The sequence below is a fragment of the Somniosus microcephalus genome, chromosome 19, assembly GCF_052327205.1.
Source record: "Somniosus microcephalus isolate GS21.2 chromosome 19, FLI_Smic_1.0, whole genome shotgun sequence".
Taxonomy (NCBI): domain Eukaryota; kingdom Metazoa; phylum Chordata; class Chondrichthyes; order Squaliformes; family Somniosidae; genus Somniosus; species Somniosus microcephalus.
In genome coordinates this window covers 27,411,166-27,430,140 of record NC_141005.1, presented here as the reverse complement: position 1 = coordinate 27,430,140, position 18,975 = coordinate 27,411,166, and the positions used below count along the sequence as shown (strand labels likewise).

The following is an 18,975-nucleotide window of genomic DNA, read 5'->3' as shown; positions in this document are numbered from 1 at the left end:
CAGATCCTGCCTCTATCCTACCCTTTAAAGTACGTGCAGTGCCATTTTCTGAGCTGGTGCCTGGGGGTGTCAGATTGAGTGACGACACCTCTTGTTCTCCTTCACTCTTCTCCTCTACTAGGCCAGGGTCAGGCTGAGCTGCTGGCAGTTGGTATCTGAAAGGAGAAAGGTACAAGGGTCAGGTTGTGGTGACGGGAGTGGGTGGTAAGCAAAATGTGCATGCTTACACTATTAGCAGCTTGTAATTGAGAAGAGATTGTGACATGAGGGGGAAGTGGAATATAAAAAGGATTAGGTATGAGCATATCGTCATCAGTAATGCTTTCAATCTCGTCGCTCCCAACGGCCTCAGTGATGGCTCTTCCAATTATCTCCAGCACCATCTCCTCCAGTTCAGTGAGGTTCTGAAGATGTGCTTCTCCCCCGCCTGTCTGCTGCTGCTCAGATCTGTTATGTGCCTCCTTAGTCTTCAAGAGAAAGGGAAGTGTGTCATTGAGTGTGGTGCAATGTGCTTGGGTGATTTGTCTGTCATGGATGAATAGCTGGCATTGTGTGCGAGGTGTAAGATGTGGGTTTGAGGCTTGCAGCAGTAGTAAGTGTGTGAGGGTGAGGTGAAGCTCTGATTGTGAGGTATGAGTCGTGTTTACTAGAGATTGTTGGTCGGTGAGTGATGGGGGTATGGTGGATTGAGCAGTGTGTGAGGCTAGCGGTGCAGTTGGTGGGATATGGCACTTGAAGATGCATTTACTCACCTTGACCACTCGTGTGAGGTCATTAAACTTCTTGCAGCACTGGATCCAGGTCCTGGGGACAACACACATGGCACTAACGGCTTCTGCTATCTCCTCCCTCTGCTTTCTGGCATGCTGCCTGGAAGGCCTCCTGCCCTCTTGCGGGTAGAGGACTTGTCTTCATTTGTGCACCCCCAAGGCAAAGGCCTGCCGTGCTGCATCAGAGAATCTATTTGTGCACCCCCAAGACAAAGGCCTGCCGTGCTGCATCAGAGAATCTATTTGTGCACCCCCAAGACAAAGGCCTGCCGTGCCGCATCAGAGAATCTACTTGCCCTTTCTCTTCCCTGTTGAGGCATGGCTACATACAGAGTGACAATGAGGTGCTTCTGCAACAAAGCACCTCCCCTTTAAGAAGTGCAGAGAGCCGAGGCAAAATGTTACTGGCCAGTAGACTGCACACGATATTGACCCTACTCTTGAGCATGAAGCCAACAAGCAGGGTGTTTAGCGTTGAGCTCAGCGCTCCAATCATTATAATGAGCAGGCAGCACGAATTTTGCAAGCTGCCTGAACCACTCTGAATGGGCGCAGGCAGATTGCACTTCTCGCTCCCGTGCCTGTTTTCAGGTCTAATCGAATTTCACACCCAAAAAAGGCATGGATGAGGTTTTCAGCAGCAGATGAGCTAAGGCAGGGGCAGAGATGATCAATATTACGACAGTGGAAGTGGACGGTCTTGGTGGTTGAGTAGATCTGGGGTCGGAAACTCATCTCAGTCTCAAATAGGATGCCAAGGTTACGAACGGTCTGCTTCAGCCTCAGACCATGGCCAGGGAGAGGTATGGGCTTGACAGTTAAGATAGAAAGGAGAGAGATAATTGATAAATTAGACAAACTTAGAAAGGATAAGATCCGGGTCTGGATGGATTACATCTGCGCATACTCAAACAAACTATGAAAGAGGTAGCAGTATATATATATATATAAATTCAATAGAAAAGGAAATAATGCTAGAGGATTGGCGGACAGCTAGTGTTATTCCTAAATTCAAAAAGGGAGATAGATCAAATCCAGGGAACTAGAGACCAGTTACCTTAACTGGTAGTAGGAAAGATATTGGAATGTTTACTCAAAGATTTCATAGAAAAACATCTAGAAACCGAAAATATAATATGGAATAGTCACCATGAATTTCAAAAGGGAAGGTCATGCTTGACCAACTTTACTGAATTCTTTGAAGAAGTAGCAGAAAGAGTAGACAAGGGTAATGTAGAAGATGTAATATATTTGGATTTTCAAAAGGCCTTCGATAAGGTACCGCATAGTAGACTCATGACTAAGGTCAGAATGTGCGCAGTCAGGGGACAAGTAGCAGAATGGATAGCAAACTGGGTACAAAATAGAGAGTAGGGATTAAAGGTTGTTACTCAGACAAACGGAAAATGGGAAGTGGCGTTCCACAGGGATCAGTACTGGGACCACTGTTATTCACCATTTACATAAATGATATGGATGCGGGAAATCAGAAGCACAATATCAAAATTTGCAGGTGATAGCAAATTAGGTGCTATAGTTAATACTGAGGAAGACTGTGACAAAATACAAGACGTTAACAAACATACAAAATGGATGTGTAAATGGCAAATTAATTTTAATATAGCAAAATATGAAGTGGTGCATTTTGGTAGGAGGAATAAGGCGGCCACCTACTCCTTGGAAAATAAGAGTAAATAAGGTAGAGGCGCAAAGGAATCTAGGGGTAGAGATACAAAAATCATTAGAAGTAGCAATGCAGGTTAACAAAGCAATATAAAGTGCAAACAAAGCACTAGGATTTATTTTTAGAGGAATAGAATGCAAGTGCAGTGAAGTTATGTTAAACTTATATTGAACCTTGGTTAGACCACACTTAGAGTACTATACACAGTTCTGGTCTCCATATTATAAAAAGGGTATAGAAGCACTGGAGAAAGTTCAAAAAAGATTTACAAGAATGATATCAGAACTGAGAGGGAACAACTATCAGGAAAGACTAAACAGACTGGGGCTCTTTTCTCTAGAAAAGAGAAGACTGAGCGGTGACCTGATAGAGGTCTTTAAGATTATAAAGGAGTTTGATAGGGTAGATGTAGAGATGATGGTCCATTTGGGGAGTCCAAAACTAGTGGCCATAAATATAAGATAGCCATTAAAAAATCCAATAAGGAATTCAGGAGAGACTTCTTTACTCAGAGAGTAGTGAGAATGTGGAACTCGCTACCAAAAGGAGTGGTTGAGGTGAATAGTAGAAATGCATTTAAAGGGAAGCTAGATAAGTACATGAGGGAGCAAGGAATAGAAGGATATGTTGATAGAGTTAGATGAAGTAAGTAGTGGGAAGAGGCTTCTGTGGAGTATAAACACCAGCTGAATGGCCTATTTCTTTGCTGTAAATTCTATGTAATTCTATGATTGATGTCAGCAGTGCTGATTATGGCTGCTCAAAATCTTCTGAGAGAAATTGTTTTCTTAAACAGGCGAACAACCCTTATTTACATATTTCAATTTCCTCAGCGCTCCGTCCAGGCTGGAGGCCGAGATGACGATAAGTCACCTGGACCAATAAGGTGCCAAACCTCCAGGGAACATTGGGTGTGCAATACCCCCACCTGAAATTTGGCCTGCACATTTTATGCTCCATGGCTCATTTTTTCCCTCAATGTATCTAAAAAAGGCAGCAAAACCAACCAAAAATGTAAAAAAACACTTCACTGACATTTGCAAAATTGGTGGTTGCACACCTATAAGAATCTAAGGGGGAAAAATTGGGTGGCACCCATTTTACGGCGCTAAAATGTTAGCGCTCCTCCCCCATAAATTCAGTAGCAGCGCCCCAAGAATGAGGTGGAGCACTACTGGAAAGTGTTCCACCTCCTTCATGGGGCACTACTACTCAATGTTTCAACGCTATGTTCAGCAGCGCCACACGTCATTGCAGGCCTCCTCCCCTGATTAAAGGGGAGAGGCCTAGCGCTGCATGCACTGGGGCCCTGCCGGACCACCAGGGAGTGGAGTGCCGTGAAAACAGCCCAGCACTCAAGAGCCTGTTCAGGTGGACGTAAAAGATTCAAGATTCCATGGCATTATTTGAAAAAGAGCAGGGATTTTCCCATTGTCTGGGCCAACATTTATTTCTCAATCAAAACCACTAAAACAGATGAACTGGTCATCTATCTCATTGCTGTTTGTGGGACCTTGCTGTGTGCAAATTAGCTGCAATGTTTGCCTCCATGTGACTAGACTTCAAAAGTATTTCATTGTCTGTGAAGCGCTTTGGTATATCCTTAGGACTTGAAAGGTGCTATATGAATGCAAGTTAACTATCCAGTCATATTTTGAATACTTACTGTAAATGCTGAATGGGCATAAGTTGTATTCAATGACTTACGGTTCAAAGCATGATATACCTCAAATAAAAATTAAAAACTTTTACCTGCATCAGCGCCAAATTGCATTTCCATTATACTGCTATCAAATGATGCTTCTCTGACTTGTTCACGAAATACTTCATCTGAAATATAAAGAGATCAGTTGTTGGCAGCAAATAGATGAGATAAAAACACAGTGAAATTACATTTCCATGAAGAGATCTGTTGTTGCCTTCCAGTACTGTTGCCTCCTTTTGATGGAAAAATGGACAAAAATGTTCCCCTGATAAACAAGGCTTCTGTGACCTGCTTGATGCAGTATTGTACTGAAGTCTGACTAATGTTGCAAATGTCACCAGTGATGGCTTGTAAGGGTCCATTAGTATAAAGGTTGAATGCTGTGATGACTTACACAGAAACGGGCATCCTCGTGTGAGACCCTGTCGGTAGATTAAGCTCCAGTCGATGCCATAACTGTCACAGGCTCCTTCATGAAGAAGAGATGGTGAAGGCAGGTCTCCTCAGTCATGGTGAATTAGAGTTATTAGGGTCTGAAAATGTAATTTCTGGGCTGAACCCAACTGGCTGCCAGACTTCAGAGTTGCAAGCGCATCTGGCTTTCTTCTTTCCATATGAACTCCTTTTCCTCCTCCAAATCCCTAGCTACCATTGGCAAGGCCCAGTGGAATATTCAGGCTGAGTAATGTGGTTAGAAATGAGGTTGGCAGCTAGTGACAACAACAATACTGTGGCTGGATACACCTGCATATATCTTATCCTGCACCAAGTTCCACCCGCTCACTACCCCTGTCCTCGCTGACATACATTGGCCCCTGGTCCCCCAGTGCCTCAAATTTAAATTCTCATCCTCATATTTAAATCTCTCCATGGACTTTCCCCTCCCTATCTCTGTAATCTCCTCCAGCACTATAACTTTCCGGCCCAATCTTTTTTTTTCTTCTGACTACAGCCTCTTGTACATCCCCCACTCTCTTTATCTCACCATTGGCAGCTATGCCTTCAGCTGCTGAAGCCCTCATTTCTCACATCTCTCTTCCTTTAAGACCTTCCTTAAAACTCACCTTTGACCAAGCTTTTGGTGACGCCACCGAATAGCTCTTTCTTTGGCTTGGTGTCCAATTTTCTCTTTATGCCAGTGAAGTTCCTTGGGACATTTTCTATGTTATAGGTGCTATATAAATGCAAGTTGCTGTTGTTGCTGAAGGTCTGGGCAAAGGAAGTCCTGTATTATAAAAAGTCAGCAGCACCAGCAGAAAAAAACTATTGCGCAATCAATAATGCTGTGACAGCTGTATGTCAAGTGACTGAAGCAAAAACCAACCTTCCATATACCAGTCTGTCCTAGCTTGGAACAGCACGAAAGCCCAGAAGTGCATGATTTAAACAGGTGAGCAGTGCATGAAGAGTGAAATAATGAGGTAATACAGGCTATCTATATATTCCTAAATTTAGTATGTCCTGCCACATTCAATTAAAAAGTCCTATACACAGTAAACAGCCCTGTGAGATTTCACATATTAAATATTATCCATACTTAAAATTTCTGCTAATGACTGTCACATTTTTAATTGGATTTCCCAAGTAATGTGACAATCTGTGACACTAAAATACTTTAAAGCAGAAGTTCTCAAATTGGGGGACATGCCGAAGTAATGAGGACGTCGGGCCTGAACAAATGCAAGTTGGGTGCATTTAATAAAAAGCGGCAATTGCACCCAGGACTGATTGCAATCCTGGGAAGGATGAATGTTGTTGCTGTTTTCCAGCAGCTGGGAGTGTGCTGTCAGTGGGAGCCATGTATGGTCATTAGGGCTCGAGTTCCAATGGCAGCATCAGCCGTGTCTCAGTGGTAGCACTCTTGCCGCTGAGTCAGAAGCTTATGGGTTCAAGTCCCACTCCAGAGACTTGAGCGCAAAAATCTAGGTTGACACTTCAGTGCAGTACTGAGAGAGTGCTGCACTGTTGGAGTAGCCGTCCTTCAGATGAGACATTAAACCAAAGCCCTGTCTGCCCACTCCAGTGGATGTAAAAGATCCCATACCACGAGTCGAAGAAGAGCAGGGGAGTTCGCCCCGGTGTCTTGACCAATATTGATCCCTCAACCAACATCACTAAAACAGCTTATCTGGTCATTATCACATTGCTGTTTGTGGGAGCTTGCGGAGTGCAAATTGGCTGCTGCGTTTCCTACATTACAACGATTACACTTCAAAAGTACTTCATTGGCTGTAAAGCGCTTTGGGACATCCCGAGGTTGTGAAAGGCGCTATAGAAATGCAAATTTTTCTTTTCTTTTTAGACGTTGTAATGATCAATAACATGTCATTCTAGAGTGGTACACTAGATGGAGCCGTAGAGCTGCATATTTAGTTGGATGTGTTTAAGACTACACTACCCACGATGCACCAGGCTACCCACAAGGCAGTAGTCAAGATGGCTGCCTGCACACAGAAGCACACATGCTGAATCTCTACAGATGCTGTACCTAGAGAATGTGTACTGAATAAATGACTAGCTAGAAGCTAGCTGTTCATAATAAGAATGTCTAGTTATTAATGAACATAACATGGTACCAGGATTGGTGAAGATCTGCTCAAAATTGTGAAACGCGACATGGAGAATTTGAAGCCACCGGAGTTTTTGAATCTCACGGGAAATGTCGACTACAATTGGCGGACTTTCAAACAACAATTCGAACTCTACATTGCTGCCATCGGGTTCGGTACGAAGCCAGACGCAAGGAAAATAGCGTTGCTGCTCACGGTTGCAGACCCACAGGCGATAGAGGTATTTAATACATTTGTATTTAATCCAGCGGAGAACAGAAACAAATTAGACGATGTGCTAAAGAAATTTGATACACATTGTTCTCCCAAAATGAATTAAACCTATGAGAGGTATATGTTCTGTTCAAGGACACAGCAGCAAAATGGAACTTTTCATAGCTTTGTGACTGATCTGAAACTGAAAGCACAGACATGTAATTTCTCTGAGCTGAAAGCATCCATGATTCGTGACCAAATTGTGTTTGGTATTCATGATAAAAAGGTCAGGGAACGTCTGTTGAGAGAAACCGAACTGGCATTGGAAAATGCTGTGAAAATATGCCAAGCCAGTGAGCTAGCTCGACAGCACACGAAGACTTTCAGTGAAATCAATAATGATGCGATTGTAGTAAGTGCTGCTGTCGGTGCTATGTCCTACAAGGGGAAGAAACATGGGCAGAACAGAAATGAAAAGCAATCGGAGGAAGGAAATTTTAATTGTAAATGCTGTGGTTACAAACACCAGTTAAGACAATGCCCAGCGTTTGGAAAAATGTGCACAAAATGTCATGGAAAGAATCACTTTGCCAAACAATGCTTTTCAAAAGTAACAACAAAGAAAGGGCAACAAGTCAATATGATTGAGGACACTGATTTAAGTGAGACATTTTTTGTACGAATGGTGTCATGTGACAATGTCAAAAATGATACAGAAATTGTGCAGCCCTCAGATATGGACAATGCTGAACATAAAATTAATGCAGTAAAAGAGGACAAATGGATGATCCCACTGCAGATAAATGGAGCATTAGTTACATTGAAACTGGACACTGGGGCAAAAGCAAACTTAATCAGTATGAGTGACATTAAAAACATGAAAGAAAAGCCCAAAATACAGAAAAAGTCAGTACTACTGAAGGGCTATAATGGACAGAAAATAGATAGCTTAGGTGTATGCAGACTTAAAGTGACAGTCAAAGACAAAGTGCATCATCTCATGTTTTCTGTTGTGGCTGAAGGACTTGATTCACTACTGGGTGACAAAGCTTGTGAGGACTTAGAACTGGTCAAGAGAGTATACCGTATAAACTGTGCCATAAACAGACCAGATGACTCAGTGGATTCTGTAGTAAATAATTTCCAGGATGTGTTCAAAGGATTTGGAGTTCTACCATTCACTTACAAGATCCAGCTAAAGGAGGATGCTCAGCCAGTGGTACATGCTCCACGAAGAGTTCCAGCACCACTGCGTGACCGGCTCAAGAATGAACTGGACAGAATGACCACACTAGGAGTCATCAGGAAAGTCGAAGAGCCAACAGACTGGGTTAACTCCATGGTATGTGTAAAGAAAAAGAACAATGATCTAAGAACATGCATGGATCCAAAGGACTTAAATGCAAACATAAAACGTGAACACTACCAGATTCCCAAGCAAGAGGAAATCACCAGTGAAATGTCAGGTGCCAGATACTTCACAAAGCTCGATGCCTCACAAGGATTTTGGCAACTAAAACTGGATGAAGAGAGCACCAAATACTGTACCTTCAACACACCATTTGGCAGGTATTGTTTCCTCAGAATGCCTTTCGGGATAATATCTGCATCTGAAATCTTTCATAGAGCGATGGAACACATAATTGAAGGTCTGGAAGGAGTTCGGGTCTATGTTGATGACATCATCATCTGGGGCTCCACACTGAAAGAACACAATGAGAGACTGACTAAAGTGTTACAGAGCATATGCCAGAATGGACTGAAGCTCAACAAAGCCAAGTGTCAGTTTGGCATCCAGGAAGTCACTTTCCTAGGAGATAATCTATCTGGTAAAGGAATAGAGCCAGATATGGGAAAAGTAAACGCCATACTCAACATGCCCCGACCCACTGACAAAAAAGGAATGCTACGCATCATGGGGATGATAAACTTCATTGGAAAGTTCATTCCTAACTTGTCAGCCAAGACAACCTGTCTACGAGACCTGCTACATAAAACAAATGAGTTCGCATGGACAGAAAAACATGAACAAGCGTGGATGAATCTCAAAACAGTGCTGACAACCACACCTGTACTCACTTTCTTTGACCCAACAAAGAGAATCAAAGTGTCAACAGATGCATCAAAAGATGGCCTCGGCGTGGTCTTGCTACAAGCAGAGGGTGAAGATTGGAAGCCTGTTGCCTATGCCTCCAGGTCTATGACTGATACTGAGTGTCGATACGCCCAGATTGAAAAGGAATGTCTAGGCTTGGTAGTTGGACTAGAAAAGTTTCATCATGGCTACATATATGGACTTCCCACCTTCACAGTTGAGACAGACCACAGCCCACTGGTTGCCATCATAAAAAAGAATCTGAATGAGATGTCTCCAAGGATTCAACGACTCATGATGAAGCTGCAAAGATATGACTTTGAGCTGATCTACACACCAGGCAAATACATAGTGTTAGCAGATGCACTATCCCGAGCACCCACAATGAGTCAAGTGAGCTCTACTGAAGAAGACGTGGATGTTCATGTGAGTATGGTCACTGCTGCGCTGCCCATGTCAGACACAAAATCAAAGCAAATAGCAGAAGAAACAGTAAAAGATACAGTGTTACAAACAGTAATAGAAAACATTCATCATATTTGGCCAAAAGGTTCCTGTCCAAAATACTATCACATAAGGTCAGAGTTGAGTGTCGTAAGTGGACTATTACTAAAACAGAACAGAATAGTCATTCCACAGGCTCTACGTCAAGACATGCTCAAAAGGATTCATGAGGGACACCTCGGAATTGAAAAATCCAAAAGGAGAGCAAGAGACACTGTTTATTGGCCTGGCATAAATAAGGACATTGAGAACATGATAGGCAAATGTGAGACATGTCAGAAACACCAAAACAAACAAGCAAAGGAACCAATGATAGTAGCTGACATACCAACAGCACCATGGCAAACGGTTGGTATGGACCTTTTTCATTTAAATGGTAAAGAATATCTAATAGTGATTGACTACTATTCTAACTATCCTGAGATGGCGCTGCTCTCAAGCACCACAGCAAGCAGTGTCATAATGCATGTGAAATCCATCTTCGCCAGACATGGAATTCCCAGGATTGCCGTTAGCGACAATGGTCCATGCTTCAACTGTAAGGAGTGGCAACAGTTTGCAGCACATTATGACTTTCAGCACATCACATCCAGTCCTTTGTATGCTCAGTCAAATGGTAAGGCAGAGAAAGGTGTTCAAGTTCTCAAGCAGCTACTGAAGAAAGCGACAGAAAGCAAGTCTGATCCTTATCTCGCCCTGCTGAGCTACCGAGCCTCACCTTTAGACTGTGGTTCTTCACCTGCTGAACTACTAATGGGTCGCAAGTTGCGCACCACGCTACCCTGCTGTGCAAAAGAACAGCAAAGTAAGGAACTGAGACAGAGACTTCAACTGCTGAAGCTGAAACAGAAATCATACTATGACAAGTCATCCAAAACTCTAAAACCATTGACAAGGGACGATGTTGTCAGGATTGAGGATCCAGATGCATGGAACAGGAAAGCTACAGTTCTTGAGGAAGTACGACCAAGGTCATACACCGTTAGAACTGAGGAAGGACAGATTCTCAGGAGGAACCGCCGTTCCCTCCTGAAAACACAAGAAACTATCCAAGAGGAGATTGATGACAATGCTGCAACTGAATCTTGTCACTCACCACCAGAACAATCTCATGAAAACACATCAGACTTACCTGTGTTGAGAAGATCCACACGTGAAGTAAAAAAGCCTGATAGACTTAATCTTTGAGTATAAAGTAAAGCTTTGAAAATGTGTTGACTGTTGTGAAAATGTTTATGTTTATAGAGCACTAACAAAAGTGTTACTGATATCTTCTTTATCTTGTTTCTTGAAAGTTGATTGATATTGATTTTGTTTAGCCTCAAAGAAAGGGGGATGTAATGATCAATAACATGTCATTCTAGAGTGGTACACTAGATGGAGCCGTAGAGCTGTAGAGCTGTATATTTAGTTGTATGTGTTTAAGACTACACTACCCATGATGCACTAGGCTACCCACAAGGCAGTAGTCAAGATGGCTGCCTGCACACAGAAGTACACATGCTGAATCTCTACAGATGCTGTACCTAGAGAACGTGTACTGAATAAATGACTAGCTAGAAGCTAGCTGTTCATAATAAGAATGTCTAGTTATTAATGAACATAATAGACGTCACCCGGGTCAAATGGAGCTCGAGCTGAGCTCAAGTGGGGAGTTTGCGGATCCATGCAGCCGGGACCCAAGTGGCCAAATCTCCTCCTCCTCTTGCTGGAAAGGATGACAGCAGCAATGACTAGGACAACAGTCACGAACCAAGGCACCCACAAAGGAAAGGCCAGGATCATGTGAAGGCTGCCAGAGAAGTGGAGGAAGCAGAAACATTCCTGCTGATCTTTGTCTACTTACCGCTGCTTTGGGGCCTCATTCAGCTCTCATTGCAGCAGCTGGTGGTGTGACTCACTTACAACTGGGACGGTTTCAATGTGCACAGAACAAGGTAATAATTAACATCAGCAAATATTTCAGGCACAGTTAGACCTTGAGCCTAGATTCTAGAAGGCCAAGCCTTCATATGATTTTTTTGCAGGAGGTGGTTATTTTTACTAATAACTCCCATTTTATTGTGCCATAACACCCACCCCCACCCCATTCCCCAGTCTCGTGCTCTCCCCCGAACCCCTAGTCCCCGTCTCCCTTTCCCTAACACCCCCGTCCGCTGTCATTCTATCCCCTTGCCCTGAGTCTCAATCCGTTGATTCCGTAGTCAACGGCCACCTACTCTTCCCCCCACCCCGAGTCGCAATACCCTGCCCCTTCGCCCCTATTCACCACAGCCCTGAACCTCTTCCCGCTTCGTCTCTCCTTCTTCTCATTTCCCCACTAACACCAGCTGATCCCATTTTCAGTCAACCCTAAGTGTTAAGAGGGGGCTGCTCTCTGTGGCAGTGAGGTGGGGTGATGTTACCGAACTGGAAGCATCTCTGTAGCAACAGCTGGTGACATCAGAGTGGAGTGGGGGGGTCACTGTTACATTGAGAAATTTTAAAGGTGGAGTTCTCCAGGGCTACCAGCAGCAGTGCCTGCGATGTTTATGTCCCATCCCGGAAGACTCCCAGACAATCCAGAAGGGTTAGGTACCCTAATAGTGGGGCTCTGGGCTCTCAGTCAGGAACCCAATATGCTTCAGCACCACATGCTGTTTGTGCAGTCTGCCGCAACTCCTGGTTGCGCCATTATTAGCAATTCCCCATCCTTCTTAAACTCACTGTGAGCTGCAATCCCGACGCCCTCCGGCTTGCCTGCCCAGTTTTATTTGTAACCCCTTGCCCAACTCTACTAGCTGATTTGCTGCCCCACTCTCCGGTCCAGTGTATCATGTTCCCCCACCCCCCTCTATGGGTTCTTCAGGTACTGCCACATCTGATCGGCTGGTGTGTTCTGGGCCAGCACTGCTCCCAATCTTGTTCCCTATTTTCTGTCAATCAATCACCTACTTTCGGTTCCCCCCACCCCAACTCATAGGTCCTCCCTTAGGTGATTTTGAGGCCAGCTTCTTTCTCTAACTTTCCAGAGAGAAGCCCCACATTCTATTTAAATAATTTTCCTGATTCAGGCCCCAGTTTTTACGTAAACCTTTAACTCTCTTCTGGCATCTTACTACTGTATACTCTATTTCTCCCCTGTCCCCTCCTCCCACCTTCTAACCCTGCTCCACTTTCTCTCTCCCTTGCACCTCACTGCTCTCCCTTACTGCTCTTCCTTATCCTTCTCCTCCCACCTTCTAACCCTTCTCGCTCTACCATCTCCTTGCCCACCCCACAAGCCTCTACCCCTCAAACCCTGCTCTACTTCCCTCCCTCCCCCCCCCATGATGCTCTATCTTCCCTCTCTGGCCTAATCGCATCCCCTTCATTGCAGTCTAAGTTAAACCCTGGTCTAATTGTCCTCTAACCCTGCTTGACCTGGAGATTGCACTTAGTCTTGATTCCCCTTGTACAACACCATGAGAAATCGACCTGCATGCTTAAAGTGTCATACTTTTATTCTTCCAAAATAGAAAAAAATGCCAATGAAGATGCTGGCTCCAGCTGAAGAACTCTTACAACACAGCACTCTCATGTCAAGATTGTCAAATGAATTCCAGCAAATGAGACAGGAAATGTGGTGGGAATCCATTACAGTGTATCCCTGCCCATTTTTTCACCCAGTCAGCACTGGAGCCTGCCCTAAAAGGCTCCAAGTGATTAAGTTTGTTGTGGGATCAAATTTTTTTGTAGGCGTATTTTTGAAGTGCAACTTCCACATGCTTGCAGCGCAGTCTATTTGTGCCCCCCCCAAATTGGTTGTGGCGAAAAGTGATGTGTAGTGAATTGGGCCTGTGAGGCTATGCTGCCAGTGATCCCTTGCAAAATTAGCCCTTTAGAGACAGTCAACTACAGCAGACCAGCACATTGTTCGGGTAGATGGAGCCTCCGACCTAGATATTGTATATTGCAGCATTTGTTTCTTGGGCAAAAAACAGGCACTGAAGGTTCCAATTATGGGGTGCACACAATTAATCTGTGCCAGGATGGCAGCACATGCTAAATTTGTTAGGGCACCCCGGAGTTGTCTAGGACAAATGGAGGGTCTAATGCCTGTTTTATTTCCCTTTGCGAAACTGGATCGTAACTGACAAGCTGCAGTCAGTTTTCGCAGGCCTAAAGCAACTAACCTAACAGTCCTTAGAAGGGACCGCTGGAGACTGCCAGCAAAAAGGTAAGTTAAAACAAATTGCGTACCAGAATGTGGAGTCAGGGTAAGCTGAAGTGCTGCTCCTGGCTCCACATTGAAACTGCGGGTCACAGGGTTATCGCCCCCTCCTCTCCTGATCTCCCCCACCCCCCCGATCCTCCCCCGCCCCTCCCCGGACTTACCGTAGGCCCAGTGCCGGCATCCCCACGGCCAACTTTCGTCCTCATCACAACTGATGTACTGCCACTTGGCACACAACTATCAACCTCAGCACGGCAGTCGTGTCATGATGATGCAAGAGGACCAATTTTGTGTGGTCCTCTTGTGTAGCAATTTTGGTGCAGCATCGTTACCGCATCTGGGTTTGTGTCCGAATTTCTAGGCCTTCCAAAACACATGGCGGGGAAGGTGGGCGGCGGGGGGGGGGGGGTTAAATTGGGCCCCATAGTGCCCATTTTTCAGGCGTTAAGCGACTTCCTGAGGCATCAAAATGGTGTGCAGGAAGTAGGCGCTCACATCTGACTGGAAGTGCGCCGCCCGCCATATTAGGGAAGGACAAACAAGAGGCGCCCTTTACCTATGCCTGAGGTAAGCGTTAGGCATTTGCATATGCAAATAAGGAGCCTAATGCCTGCTTCAGTTCCTATCTGCAACCTTTGCTTGCCCGAAACCAACTTTAAGTATCGCCTAAATAAAAAAAAGTTAAGTACTTTCCATCAATATCCCGATCACAGCCACTCCCAGTCATGAGATCCTTGTCCGAGGCCCCAACTCCATCTCCCAACCTCCATTCCTTATAAGAGGCCCCAACTACAAAGTTCCCAGTCCCCAACTCCTGATCCCTCTTCTGAGGCCCCTGACTACAAATTCCCTGTTCCCGACCCCTCTTTCTTGACAGCTAGTGATCTGGCAGTGCCATTCTTATTATGAGAAAGATGCAATATCCAGGGCTCCTCGGACCTTACCATTTGTGCACAGGTTAACTTCCCAGTGCGGGAGGGCAGCACCCAAAAATGGGGACTCCCCAATTTAACTCCCAGGTTGTGAGCCACCCAGTTTCCAGGAGGATCTTTTATGTAACTCAGAGCCAGTCAACACAGCAAATTCTTCTATAAGAGATGCTCAGTATATATTTAAAGAGCACAAGGATAAGTAACAAATGAATGCCTTAATCCAAGAGCAATGATATATAATATTCATTCAAATGAATGGAAGATCAGGCACTTCAGCCCATGATTTCCACACCAATGCTCTCTGCATGCAACACTTTTCACTTGGAGTGCCTGATCGTGTAACCAGCCCTATGGACACATCTTTACTGAATAATAATAAACTTCTACCTGAATCAGTTGTCTGAGACTCCAATCTTTCCCTTTGTGTTCCTATATTAAATGGCACAGTGGCTTTTTCTCTGTGAGTTTGTTCATCTGAAAAGTAAATTAGGGCCACAAGTTCATACCTACTGCCTCAAAAATACAGGTCTAACATTGCACTGTAATTTGCTCCCCAAAAACTTGCCAGTCCCCTTTAAGGCCCTCTGGTAGTCCTTGACCCCTCTTCCTTGACATGTAATGCTCTGGTAGCACTGTTCTTATTATTATGAGTTCTGAGGCCCAATATCCGGGCCCCCTCAGACCTCACATTTGTGCGCAGGTTAACTTTACATTGCGGGGAAGGGGCGTGCCCAAAACTGGGGCCTCCAAATTTATCCCCGAAATATGTTGTAGCCACCCAAATTCCAGGTGGTCCCTTAGCAGGTCATAGTCTGGTAAGCTGAACTGTTGAGTACTTTAAAGGACATGTAGACGACTCAGCTAAAACTGTTGACAAATAAAGTTTCACGGACCAATCTCCCTATTTGCATTGCATTTTTTGCTTCAATGCTTCCAAGGCTCTGCCGCTGTTTGGAGCAGCTGCTCACCACCTACCCCATTTATCTAGCTTCTTTCTTGACTGTAAAGCTTCTGCTTCTCCAATTGTTCCTCATAGCTCATCCCCTTTACAACAGCAACAACTTGCAATTATAGGGTAATTTTTCCTGTATGGGAGCTGCTAGATGCCTGAGATGCGCAGCACAGCTCAGGTACATTGCTTGTTTTATCTGATGACTACTTGAGAAGTATTAAGGGTTATTTTTTGTGCACCTACTACATCCACTCAAGTGGGTGCTTCAGAGCAGATTCAATACTTATTTACTCTGTTGCAGATGGAGGATGGTTTAAGAAATCTATGAAATGGGGGATATAAATAGAAATTTAAAAAATGATACAGATGGCCATGAAGTGGCCCACGCAATGTTGGCAGTTTTGAAATTTCGAGGATTTTTATTTTCTTTATTCATTCTCAGGATGTGGGTGCCACTGGCAAGGCCAGCATTTATTGTCCATTCCTAATTGGTCTGATAAAAGGTGGTGGTGGTACACCTTCTTGAACCACTGCAGTCCATGTGGTATTTTGATACAACTGAATGCCTTGTTAGGCTATTTCAGGGAACAGTTAAGAAGCCAACCACATTGGTATGGGACTGGAGTCATATATAGACCAGATCAGGTAAGGAGGTTTTACTCCCTAAAGGGCATTAATGAATCAGTTGGGTTTTTACAACAATCCAACAGCTTTATGGTCACTTTTACTGGTACCAGCTTTTTATTTCCAGATTTCTTTAAACTGAATTTAAATTCTCAACTGCCAAGGTAGGTATTTGAACTCATGTGCTTTGGATTACTAGCCCGGCAACATAACCACTCCACTACCATACCCCATTGAGTTGAATCTGTGACAAGATGCTTCATCACTCATTTTTTACAATGTTTAGTATGTATTGAAAGAGTAGAAGGATAAGTAACAAATTAATGCCTTAATCCTAGAGCACTGATATACAGCACTTCATGCCCATGATTTCCTGACCAATTGACCAATGCTTCCTGCAAGCGCCACTTCTCAATTGGAGAGCCTGATCGTGTAATCAGCCCAATGAATACATCTTTACTGAATAATAATTAACTTCTACCTGAATCAGTGGGCTGAGATTCCAATCTTTCTCTTTGTGTTCTGATATCAGATGGCAAAGTACCTTCTTCTTTGATAGTTTCTTTAGCTGAAACATAAAGGCACCACAAGTAAAACAGGGCCACAGGTTAATGCCTACTGCCTCAAAAATATAGGGCTAACATTGCACTACAATTTTTTCCCTAAAAACTTGCTAGTTCCCTTTAAGACTGGTAGTCCACCCTGCTGTATTTATGAAGATGCTGCACCTCATCTTCCGATTAGGCACTTTACAGCCTTCCGGACTCAATATCGAGTTCAACAATTTCAGATCATAACCTCGGCCCCCATTACATTTTTACTTATTTTTTATCCACACCTTTGTTTTGGCCCTTCACCCCCTTTTTTTCTCTCCCACGTGGCAGCTGTCTCCCATTCTGCCAGCGCATTTCACACCTAATCTAGAGCTGTCTTTTGTCTCCACTAGTCCTATCACCATCTCGTCTCGTTTTGAATACCTCTTAATGTCTCTTCACTTCTCTTTTGTTCTCTCCCAGCCTGGCCTTTTAATCTATTTCATTTCCTGTGCTTTTTCAGTCATGACAAAGGGTTTGACCCGAAACGTTGACTCTATTTTCTCTCCACGGATGTTGCCTGGCCTGCTGAGTTTTTCCAGCATTTTCTGTTGTTATTTCTGCTGTATTTAAATATGGTCAATAGAACATGGCTAATTACTGATTCATTTCTCCCAACTTCTGCCCCAGACCTGCTCTAAATATAAGTGGTGGTAGGAGCACCAGCACTGTATCCCTAAGGTGGATACTGCTTGGAGGAGGCGGGTGTTAATTTACCTGATCCAGATCTGTTTGGTACTTTAGAAATTCTGGGGTGATTTTGTCAATGAGGGCTCGTTGAAGGCGGGACTGCTGCTTGTCGAGTTTTAGTCCCGCCTCCATCGATGTCCGGCCAACCCACGCTATTTTCTCTTGATCGACCTTGTTAAGCCCGCGTCTTCTTCCCCCTTGTCTTCTTCCCCCTTGTCTTCTTCCTCCTCGTCTTCTTCCTCCTCGTCTTCTTCCTCCTCGTCTTCTTCCTCCTCCCTCTGCACACATGCTCCCGTCTTCCTTGTCCCCTCCGACGTAGATCCTGGAGGGCGAATGGACTGCCAGTACAGCCTCCATGACTTTTAGCAAGTGTTGTAGGTTGAATCTTTCAAGAATAAATGTTGCAATTTTCTACTTGCCACAACACTTCTGATACCAAAGAACCTCCAAATCACAAAATAAAACTGTTGCAGTATCAGGAACTAACACACAGGCACTGAAACGTCACTAACCTGTCAGGTGCAAATGATTGGGGCTGATCCTTCTAAATAATGTCCCTGGAGCTGGCTTCCTGGTGCTGCACACCAGCTCTCCCTGTCGTTAACTCCAGGCGGTGAGGTAAGTGGCGAGAAGCAATTTGGCAGATCGGGTGTTCAATGAGCGTTGCACACTCACTAACGTCACAATCTTCCTGGCATTGAAGTCCCCAGCGGTCACTGTTACTGACAGCGTTACGGGGGTTCTGATTTGGCATGCAGCGCTGGATTCAACAGGAGCTGTCATTACAGCTCTCAACGCCGCATTAGCGTCATCTACTGCTGCCACCAGGTGGTGCTAAGGGGACGAATTTTTCCCTGAATCTATTATGTTAGGTTTAGACAATGATCTTTCTAATAGCATTCACTGTTGATACATTTTACCAGTCCAACTTGTGCACAGATATTGGGGATGATTTTCCCTGGATACTTTAGGCGCTAAAGAGCCTCCAAGGTGTCCAGGATGGGGTCTTAAGCTGAAACACCGGTTTAGCCGGCATTTAACGCAAGACACCATCTTGGTAAAGGAGTTGAAGATTGCGCTAGAAACGGCCACCCGGAAAATCGTTAAGGAGCTGACTGCCACTTAAATTGCCTGCTAGTGCTCATTAAGTAGGCTGCACGGCATTTTGGTGGCTAGCGCTTGACCTAACACCCTCTCCTAACAACGACCAGCTAATTGGAAGTAAACTCGTTGTTGCTGAGGATTCTGAGTGCTACTTAAAGGTATATCACCTTTTACTGTTCACTTGCTGCTGGAGGTTTGAAGAAGACATTTGAAACACTTTCTGGGACACTTTGTCAAGGCTTCACCAACACTTTATCAATTTTTTTCTGGAAATTATCTGAGGACTTCACCTAAAAAGAATAAGAACTGTACTACTCTACCTTATTGGATACCTTATAGGAGTCACCAGGAGAAAGGGAGTG

The 18,975-nt window shown here is 44.3% G+C and overlaps 1 protein-coding gene across 2 annotated transcripts in view; it reads right to left on the bottom strand.

Moving 5' to 3' along the window:
* LOC147104265 (caspase recruitment domain-containing protein 8-like) overlaps positions 1-18,975 on the bottom strand; it is a 224,699-nt gene that overhangs the window by 187,047 nt on the left and 18,677 nt on the right. For both annotated transcript variants that reach the window (XM_085961450.1, XM_085961449.1), the window contains exons 4-6: positions 16,708-16,794; positions 15,038-15,124; positions 4,207-4,284 (exon numbers count right to left, since the gene is read on the bottom strand). In XM_085961450.1, the coding sequence (XP_085817576.1) occupies positions 4,207-4,234 (28 nt within the window). In that variant the 5' untranslated portion in view covers positions 4,235-4,284; positions 15,038-15,124; positions 16,708-16,794. The remainder of the gene's footprint in view (positions 1-4,206; positions 4,285-15,037; positions 15,125-16,707; positions 16,795-18,975) is intronic.